The 10,864-nt window shown below is 43.6% G+C and overlaps 1 protein-coding gene across 2 annotated transcripts in view; it reads left to right on the top strand.

Moving 5' to 3' along the window:
- Positions 1-1,208: 1,208 nt before the first annotated feature.
- The window catches only part of GABRR1 (gamma-aminobutyric acid type A receptor subunit rho1), a 53,992-nt gene continuing 44,336 nt past the window's right edge, over positions 1,209-10,864 (top strand). The window contains exon 1 of one of the 2 annotated variants that reach the window (XM_070496764.1): positions 1,209-1,380. In XM_070496764.1, coding sequence (XP_070352865.1) covers positions 1,352-1,380 — 29 coding nt within the window. In that variant the 5' untranslated portion in view covers positions 1,209-1,351. Of the gene's footprint in view, positions 1,381-10,014; positions 10,532-10,864 lie in introns of those variants that run through there. The other variant, XM_070496763.1, reaches the window with a different exon arrangement.

Here is a 10,864-nt window from a genome sequence, read left to right as displayed (position 1 = left end):
CCTCATGGGGTTGTCGTGAGAAGCAAAGGAGAGAAGGCACGGAAAGCATCTGTCAGCATAAAGCTCTGTGTGAGTGCAGGGTGGGCGCGTTATCTCTGACGAGTTTTCGCTTGCGAGACTGCAGTGAACCATTGCGCATGTCTTGCACGCTTTGCTTATTAACTCATTTACAGCCCTAAGAAGTCAGTAGTGTTGCTATCATTCCCATTTTACAGATGAAGAACTTGACGCCTGGACGGGTTTCCCTCCCAGAGGCCACACAGGTGTAAATGGCATACCTGGGATTGGAACCCAGGTAGAACTGACTTGAATCTGAGCTGTCACTCTTGTGCCATCTGCCTAAGAAGATGTCATTATACCTCCTCTTAGCAGCCCACTTTACAGGAACTGTCTTCACCCACAGCCTTTATTTCCCCGTGGGAGGGTTGCTGTATTCAAATTCTCTGGCATGTTATCTACTAGCTGTAACAGAAGGAGGCTGAAAGTTTGCCTAAAATCTGAGTGACTTCTCATTTTGCTTCTCCTGGAGGTTTGCAGGGAGGCTGCTGGGTCAGCCAGAATCTTAGTGCGAGCTTTGTATTTACGAGACAACAGAACCACCAACTGCTGGAGCAGACCCCAGGAGCTCCTAGGTCTGGTCGTCTTTCCCAGGACACATGGCACAGTGTCACCCCAACGTGGGAAAGCCCTGTGGCATTGAGTGCTAAGAAGGGTGCATCCCCATATCCAAGGCCATTTGGTCATTTACTTGAACGTCTCTGTCCTCCCCCCCCGACAGTTTGGCCTTGCTTCTTATAGACTCCCCCAGCACCTCGGGCTCCTCCTTCTGTCTGAGAGGCCTTGGATCACTGAATCGAGAGGCACCTTGTATGACTGGTGGGGCGGGTGGGTGCACAGCACAGCAGTTCTTTTTCTTTTCCATTTTAAAGTTACTATGGACCACTAATTCACGCCTGTAGATTGACCTGAAAGTAAAGCACAGTTTTTAAGCAAGATTATCGTGATTGTCAAAAAATTACGTGTCCCTAACACTGAGGTTTCAGAGCACAAGCTGTGGAAATTCTAAAGTTAGATGAAACTCAGCAACTCCTGAAACTACTGAATATTCAGCTCAAGAAGGACCCACTGAGAAAGCCACCTGCGCTACTATCTTTAGCATTTTCTAGAGAACAATTAGAAGTAGACGTCCCGGCCCCAAAGACCGCGTCACTGGAGACTGGCCAGCTCTGTCTCCAGTGGTGACTAAAACAGAACAGGAAATTACCAGTTTTACTTAAATGGAACCAATAAAAAGGAGAACCTCCTACGACGTGATAGCCACCTGGAAAAAACGCCCAGAACCAAGGAACCGATGCGGGTCTGTTTTCTGTTGGTGATGAGGTAGGTTAGCCTGGGGAGCCCAACGCTTCCCCAGATGGGACAGTCACGATTCTGTGAGATGCGTAAGACAAACCTGGGGTGCCGACGTTCGCGGACTGCCGTCCTCCACAAACCTGAGATTTATGTCCACAGCCCAGCTGCCCGCATGTTCTCCTGGTGGGATGGCAGGCTATGGAGAAAGATTCAGTGCAATTTCAGGAACCCCTGGGGAAAGCCTACCCCTAACCCTCAGAGGGCGGAAGGTGGACACAAATCTACAAAAATTATTAGTTTCACTGACTCTTAAGCTCTCCAGGGTTTTCTCTCTCCTTAAAGCAAAGAACCAAGTCATTGAGAAAATGGAGATAAATAAATACACTCTGAGGCTTGCTGTTTTGTTTTTATTTTTTGACAGATTCAAAGAGAGAATAGGGGGTCGGCCCCGTGGCCTAGTGGTTAGGTTCACCTGCTCCGCTTCAGCAGCCTGGGTTTTGCTGGTTCAGATCCTGGGTGTGGACCTGTACACAGTTCATCAAGCCATGCTATGGCAGCGTCCCACAGCAAAGAACCAGAAGGACTCCCAAGTAGGATATACAACTATGTACTGGGGCTTTGGGGAGATTGGCAACAGATGTCAGCTCAGGGCCAGTCTTCCTCACCAAAAAAAAAAAGAAAGAAAGAGGGAGAGAAAGAATGGAATTTAAGTTAACTGATTTTAAGGAATTACATACAACCAAGGTTAATCTGTGAGTCAACAGTCACATGCTAAAAGAAGTAACATAGTCATACCTTAAATTGCACAATGGTATGTCCTTCTTTTCTGCTATACATTTACCCATGAGTTCAGTTTAAGCCTGCTGTTTATTTTATTGTAAAATTAAATTACATTTTTTCTTTTCTTTGAGAGTTCCACAGTTCCCAGTGTAGCTTCTCATTCAAAGAATTCATTCTTACCATTGCCAAAAAATCTCTATTTAATTCAAATGAATCTGTTCCTCTAATTAGCAGAAAATAATCTGGAATTAATTAACTAAAAAATCTGAGCTGTCATCAGAATGTCTTGGGCAACATATTAAGTAAGAGAACTGTGTGACAAAATCATTTTACAGAGCAGCCATTTCAGGAGGGGGCGGAGTCTAGCATCAATGGAAGAGCACGAACCCTGGGATCAAAAGCACAAATTTTCCTAATTATTAACCGCTTGACTTGGGAAAATAACTTAATGTCTTGGGCCTCAGCTTCCTCATCAACGAAGTGGCGGTGGTAACTTGCTATGCTGACTTCCAGGGCTGGTTCTTGGGGCCAAAAGGAATCACGGTGGGAAAAATGTGTTTTGTAAATGCCAAAGGACCATCCAATTGTGCACTGCAATTATTCAGCAGCTGGGCTGCTTTGGGGACAACAAGAGAAGTCCCTGCATTTTGTATTCAGCCCTCAGACCACATAATGCTGCCAAGGGCACCCCACAGCCACAGCTCTCTTCCCTGCCCGCAGATCCCACCAAGGGCTCCACACTGCGGAGCTCTGCGGTCACTGTGGCTTCAGGCCCAGATTGATCACGAGATATTTCCTCTTCTTCTCCACAAGGACTGCCCTGGAGCCATGACAAGCATATCAGACTCCAACAACAAGAAACGAGGGGACTCTTGGTGAAGTTATACTTGAACCCAGAAGCCTATGTGTTTCAGTTAAAAAGTAGACTTGGAGAGCCGCTGGTGGCGCAGCGGTTAAGTTCCCACGTTCCGCTTCGGTGGCCTGGGGTTGGCTGATTGGGATCTCAGGTGTGGACATGGCACCACTTGGCAAGCCATGCTGTGGTCGGCGTCCCACATATAAAGTAGAGGAAGATGGGCACAGATGTTAGCTCAGGGCCAGTCTTCCTTAGCAAAAAGAGGAGGATTGCCAGCAGATGTTAGCTCAGGGCTAATCTTCCTCAAAAAAAAAGACTTGGAAATGAATAGAAAGTTGCCTTATGATTCCAGCAGAGGGAGACAGGGCTGTGCTGACTCTCCTACAGAATCTGCAATTTAAGTCAACAGTTTCCGACACAAAGAGCTCTTCCTTCCTTCTTTCCTTTCTAATCAGATGATGGTGCTCATCACTATAATGTCTCTGCGTGGGGAATATGCACGACTAAAGGTATATTATGAATTCAGTTGCACTTCCAAAACGGGTTTGCATCTTATTGGTCACAGGAGTCCCTGCGCCAACTGGGAACAGCAGCAAAGGCTGTTCTCCAGAGGCTTTGTTACGCCTTGTCTCCAGAGGCTTCCTGCTGGTGATGGGCACCATTAGTGGCTGAGCCAGCATCCGCTCTGTTTTTCCCCTTCCTGAATCAGAACCCCGGTGTTCTTCAAGCACCTGCCCCAGTCCCAGTCCAGAGGGGGATCCTGATTAGTCTAAGCCAATCAGAGCACGTTTTTCCCTGGGAAGGGTGACTGGTCCAGGGGTGGACTTCTGACCTCACTTGGCCCAGCCAGACTGAAGGCAGGGGCTTACCTCCATGCTCTGGGAAGAGGTTTCCCCTCTGTCTCTCCTACTGGATGTGAATGAGGAAACTTGCTGCTGTCGGTGGCCATACTGCAACCATGAGTAAGACAGCCAGAGGAAAAAGAGGACACATGAAAGAATGAGGGAAGGAAAGAACTTGTTGTTGTTTTTTAAAAAAATTTACTTATTATTATTTTTTAGGAAGACCAGCCCTGAACTAACATCCACCACCAATCCTCCTCTTTTTGCTCAGGAAGACTGGCCCTGAGCTAACATCCATGCCCATCTTCCTCTACTTTATACGTGGGACGCCTGCCACAGCATGGCTTGATGAGTGATGCATAGGTCTGTGCCCTGGATCCAAACTAGCAAACCCGGGGCCACCAAAGCAGAGTGCACAAACTTAACCACTATGCCACCTGGCACCTGGGTTTTTGATGACACCACTATATCAAACAACCCTGTAGGCTGGACTTCTTGTTTTGTGAGATAATAGATTTCTGCTTAAGCCAGGTTGAGTCAACCTCCATTTTTTCACAGATACCGTACCCATATGGATTGGTGGACTCCCTTCAGTTTCCCTAAGGCCACACAGTGGTCTCCAGTCTGCTGGGTGGGCTGAAACAGTGGGTGAGAACCACTACTTTGTGTGTGTGTGTGTGTGTGTATGTGTGTGTGTGAGGAAGATTGGCCCTGAGCTAACCTCTGTGCCAATCTTCCTCTATTTTGTATGTGGGATGCTGACAGCACGGCTTGATGAGTGGTGTGTTGGTCCGTGCCTGGGGTCTGAACCCATGAACCCTGGGCTGCTGAAGCCGAGCACGTGAACTTAACCACCATGCCACCGGGCTGGCCCTGAGAACCACTGCTTTTGACTGCTTTTCATTTTAAACTATCTATTGGTTTTGTGTGGACGTTGTTGTGTATTATTTCTGTAATACTATTCTTTTCGTTGACACAGCACCTTACAGATATTTTTTATTTATTCCTAGCCCTTGGTAGATCTGAAACTTAGCGGGATTGTCTCCAAGTCAGAGACTGCAGTACAGCAAATCACGTGTCCAAAGTCACCCAAGATCTCGATGACCGAGCGGAAAATACCGTGTACTTTCATAACTACTTCTAGCCTGACGGAGGGAAAAATTCAAGTCATCTAAAAATAGAAAACCATGGTAGTTTTAAAAATTAGAAATCTTTAGTGCTGCCTGCCTTTGTTCTCTTTTTCAGTACACCACTGGGCCAGCCCCTAAAAGTCACATTTTAAGAACCAGTTGTGGGGGCCAGCCAGGTAGTGTAGTGGTTAAGTTCGTGCACTCCACTTTGGCCACCTGGGGTTTGCAGGTTTGGATCCAGGGCACAGACTTACACACCATTCATTAAGCCATGCTGTGGTGGCATCCCACATATAAAGATAGAGGAAGATTAGCACAGATGTTAGCTCAGAGCTGATCTTCCTTAAGCAAAAAGAGGAAGATTGGCAACAGATGTTAGCTCAGGGCCAATCTTCCTCACCAAAAAAAAAGCTCTTAAAAAATATAAAAACCAGTTATGGCTCCTGGTGGAAAGAGCTTGCCAAAGCAGGAAGTTGGGGTTGCCTCACAGGAAGGAGACCAAGGTGCCCAACGTCTCAAGGATTTTAACCAAATGTTTGAGGGATTGTTCAGAGAATCACCAGATAATTGGTCTAACATTCACCAAATATGTCTTATTTGACCATAATTATGAGAAATAAAGAATCAAAAAGGAATTTAATTTTTTAGCCGACAGTGCACAAAGTCTTGTGCTGGGTGCTGGTGTGATAAAAAGATGAGCAAGATACAGAGATGACATTTCTGTTGTCCTTAGAGAAAGAAGGCTAATACAGCATATGTGAAACCAGCAGCCAGTCATTTTAGGCAGCAGATAATTAAATGCTAAAACCGCGTGGTACAGAATAAGCGCTGTCAGTGCACGGAGAGATTGAGCTCCAGATGAGCTGCTGTGGCCAGGAGAGGTCATTTTATGCAGGAGACGAGCTACACAGAAAGGTTTGGATTCGTATGAACTTTCAAGGAGAGAAAATTGGGGCAATTATGATACTGTGTTTAAAAATTAAATCAATGCTAATCAGAAATAATTTTTATTTCAAACGTTGTTGAAATTTTTCCTAAAATGTATTAATACATGAGTATCTGAAATTGTTTCCTATATTTTAGAATGCTTCAAAATTAGACAAAAGTTTAAAGGTGTTTGTACATTTTCTTCCTTAGGAAATAAAAGCATTGGGCATTTGATAGGTTCATCTATTCATTCACTAAACATTTATTGAGCACCGACTGTGAGCCAGCTAAGGTTCTAAGTAATAAGCAAAACAGATATGCCTCATTGATAGTTAAAATCCTAGTAGGGAAGATCAACAATAAACAAGTAGTCAGAAATGCTTTAAGGGAGAAGAACAGATACAAAATCAATTCAGGTAGAGTGCCAGGGAGGGCTTCCCTGAAAAGGTAGTGTTCAGTTAGACAAAGAATGAGAGGAGCCAGCCCCATGAGGCGGGGAGAGAGCTCCAGGAAGGGCCCCAGGCTGAGTGTGAGGAACCCAGGAGTACCAGCCAGGATTCTCCAGAAACAGAACCAGTAGGATACAGATCGATCGATCGATCGATCTATCATCTATCTACTATCTATCTATCATCTATCTACCTATCTATCTATCTATCTATCTACTTATCTATCTATCTATCTGCTATCTATCTATCTATCATCCATCTCTGTCTATCTATCATCTATCTGTCTATCTATCTATCATCTATCTACTATCTATCTATCCATCCGTCCGTCTAGCTAGCTATCATCTACCTATCTATCTAGCTATCTACCTATCTATCTACTATCTATCTATCTATCTATCTATCTATCTATCTATCTATCTATCTATTTATCTATCTATCTATCTCTGTCTATCATCTATCTGTCTATCTATCTATCAATCATCTATCTACTATCTATCTATCCATCCATCCATCTAGCTAGCTATCATCTATCTCCTACTTTATTTCAAGGGACTACTTTATATGATCGTGGGAGCTGGAAAGCCCAAAATCTACAGGGCAGGCTGGTAAACTGGAACTCTCAGGCAGGAGCTGGTGCTGTAGACTTACGGCAGAATTTCTTCTTCTGGGAATCTTCGGTTTTGCTCCTAAGGCCTTTAACTGACTGGAGGAGGCCCACTCACATTATAGAAGGTCATCTCCTTTACTTAAAGTCAACTGATTATAGAAGTGAACCACATCTACAAAGTACCTTCCCAGCAAGACCTAGATTAGTGTTTAATTAAATAAGTGGGTACTATGATCTTGCCGAAATGTCACGTAATACTGACCATCGTAGCAGGAAACCATCACATCTAGCAGAATGTCTGGAGCATGGTGAGAGGGGGAAGGAAACCAGGTAAACTTGGGAAGCTGGGCAGGGGTTTCAAGGTCAGGATACAGGGTTTAGCTTTATTGAAAGGGCATTGGGAAACTACAGAAGTGTATTAGCAGGGGTGGAGAGTTCATTCACCTTGTAAGCGAAAATCTGTATTTTATTCTGTTTTTTATACCCACTGACAATCAATGGGCCAAATTTAAAAAGTAAATCACTCTGGCTGTTCTCTGGAGAATAACACAGGGAGTGTGTCAGTCAGGGTCCAGTCAAGATGCAGAAACACACCAGCAATTTGAACAGGGAACATTTAATATGGGGAGTTGTTGACCAGGTGCCAGGTGGTTAACTGTTAAGAAGAGTAGAAGACTCTAAGGTGGACAGGGAGCAGCCCCTCGAGGCGGGGAAAGGTAAGCAAGGAAGGAACTTAGAAACTTGGAGGAGGTTCCACAAGGTCTGACATTCAGGCTCTGGTGAGAAGGTGTGGCTGCTGCAGGAACAAGATGCCTGCCACCGTGGGCAAGAAGAAACTTGCTGGGGGCTGCTCACTGGAACTGTGAGAACCTCAACTATTTGGAGAACACTGCAGAGACCAGCTGCACACTGCACCCCTCACTGCCATCTTAAAAAACAAAAACAAGAAGAACATTCTCTTCTCCCTCCTCTAGCCTTGCAGACTCTGACCAGCACCCTCTTCTGGCAGAGCCTAGCATCATGTTGGCTGGCCAAGAAGAAATGTGGTTTGCAGAGTACAGCTCTAATGTCACAAAGCAGGTCAAAGAGAGGTGAGCTTGGGGCTGAGAGGCAGTAAATTGATAACTGGCAGGAGGACAAGGATGGACTGGGGGAGATGGTTAGGAAGCTGTTGCAGAGGTCCAGGGAAGAATTGATGGGGCCTAGACGAGGGCAGTGGCAGTGCAGTTGGAGAAGTGGACTTATTCAAGCTATCTGTTGGGCATAGGTATTCAAAACAATGTTAGCTTGCCTCCTGAATCATTCATAAGAAGAGAATATTGAAAATAAGAAAATTCTATGGTATAGATCAGGTTCTTGACATTCCAGAAATAATTCCAAACATGAAGTCTCAGTGGCAGTATTTATTAATCCATTTATTTATGTAGTGAAAGAAATCAAGAAGACATAATAAATGGAGAGATATTCCATGTTGATGGATAGGAAGGCTCAATATTGTTATGATGTCAGTTATTTCCAACTTGATCTGTAGATTCAATGTAATCTCAATCAAAATCTGAGCAATTATTATACTGATATTGACAAACTGATTCTAAAGCTTATATGGAAAGGCAAAAGACCAGAATATCCAACACAATATTGAAAGAGAACAAGAAAGTTGGAGGACTGACACTACCTGACTTTAAAACTTACCGTAAAGTTACAGTAATGAAGACAGTATGGGATTGGTGAAAAAGTAGACAGTAGATGAATGGAACAGAATAGAGAGCCCAGAAATAGACCCACACAAATATAATCAACTGATCTTTGACAAAAGGGCAAAGGCTATTTAATGGAGAAAAGATAGTCTTTTCAACAAATGGTGCTGCGACAATTGGACATCCACGTGCAAAAAAAAAAAAAGAATCTAGACATGGACATCTATGCGTGCAGCAAATATTTACTGATTTCTACTACTCCATAAGTACAGCCAAGCTTTGTTCTTTAAAATGGCTTGTTATACCTAGTTAAATGAGCATCAGTCTCAACTCTGACATTCCAGACAAGGCCTTGGTTGCGTAATTGATTCTTCCAACTGAAGTGGAGCAGAATATGCCACTCTAAAATGTGGCACATTGGCATATTGATTATTTTGAAGTAAATTTACTTGAGAAACAGCCAGTGCAAGAAGGACACTCTGACCCTCTGTCCCACTTAAAGCAGGAAATGAATCTCTCATGTGAAAGGTACTCTCCCTGTTCTAGGAGCGTAGAAGGCACTCTTACCATGAGAGAGAGGGAATTTAGCACTGAGAAGACTGTGTAAACAAACCTTGTTATTTCTTCACTAATTTACTACCCTAAGCCAAAACCTCTTTGTCTTTTCAGTTCTTCACAAATTTGTTGTTTCTTTGTCTAAACGATATAAAAGCCTCCTGCTTTGGTCACCTCTCTGAGTCTCATGTTTTTATGGGGATCCCATACATACAAAATTAAATTTATTTTTCTCCTGTTAATCTGTCTTATGTCAATTTAATTATTAGACCAGCCAAAGAATCTAGAAGGGAAGAAGGGAAATTGTTTCCACCCCTTTACAGGGGTCCTGTCGGGCAGATTGCCGAGCGAGTGCTGATTAGGCAACTTCTGATCGAGTGGTTTAAGATTCCATTTCTGGGATAGCCAAAACTATAAGTCTAGGTTTGGAGAAGTGAGGCTTAGCCTAAGTGGCTCCATTTGGGTCCTATTGTCTTCTTTTTAACAACGGATAACACAGACTTAATGGTTATTGTTATTTTATTACTGATATTTTTCAAACATGAAAAGTCTAATGAAGTTCATAATATGAATAACACAACTGACAAGGAAATTTAGCTCTTTCTGTGCACAAAGACAAAAATAGCCTGTTCCCCCAGCTCCCCCAACCTCAGCCGTATAGACAACCCACCCAGGAATGAGGCCCTGAGGTTCCATGGATTCAGCCACAAGAAGGAGAGGGGGCGGGAAGATGTCCAAATCCAGCCCCCAGCTAAAGCAAATAATAATAGCTTGAAGCTTAAAACAGATCCAGGGAGGAGCTCATTAACGTGGCATTCGACACAGTTCAGCACCTCTGGCGTTTCTTATTTTGAAAATTGCTTTAGTCCATTTGTACTTCCTTCTATTCATCAGACAACAAAATGCAAACCTTTACTAATATATTCACATCTGACAATGAACTCATTTAGACTGGCCAAAATAATTGTTCGACAGGAACACAGGACTTCAACCTCAGTTCAGAAAATCCCTGCATCTGACGTAGGAGGATTTATAGGTTTAGTGGAAATTGCTTTCTCCTGCTCTCCAGATTACATACTGTGGGTTGATTTTTTTTTGCACGAGTAAACATCCTTCTAATAATGAACAGTCCAATAATGGCTTAAGAGAGAAAAAGAACATCCTTTCCTCTTTGCTGTTTCTTGAGTGAACAGTTTGGGTTTGGAAACCCATGTTGGCTGTCCGGAATATGAAAGTTGGCATCTTCCTTTTGTGGTGGGGATGGGTTTCGGCCACTGAAAGCAGAGTGCACTGGAAAGAAAGAGAAGCACCCGAGATGCCTAAGAAAGGCAGGTGAGTGGACTCTCAGGGATGGAGGATTTAAGGAAAGAGGGTGTGCAAGCAAGCTTGTGGTGGTGTTCTGGAATCATTTCCAGTGTGTGGTGTTTTCTGTGGATGCCTTTTTCCTCCTTTCCCTTTGTTCTCCTGGCTCTGCTCTTTTAGGAAGTTAAAACTATGTTTTCTTTTTAAATGATGCTACATCAGTTACAATGTTACTATTGCATATTCTTAAATCTCTTATGAATTGTCCTGGGTGAAAGACAGATTCTGGAAAACAGAATGTACGCACTTTTTAAAAATAATTAAGGGCATTTGTTTGATATCTGCATCCTAGTTTGGAACAAA

Source organism: Equus asinus, chromosome 24, assembly GCF_041296235.1.
Source record: "Equus asinus isolate D_3611 breed Donkey chromosome 24, EquAss-T2T_v2, whole genome shotgun sequence".
In the NCBI taxonomy this organism is placed as follows: Eukaryota; Metazoa; Chordata; class Mammalia; order Perissodactyla; family Equidae; genus Equus; species Equus asinus.
Note: the sequence above shows the minus strand (reverse complement) of the source record. Positions and strands in the feature narration are given on the sequence as shown.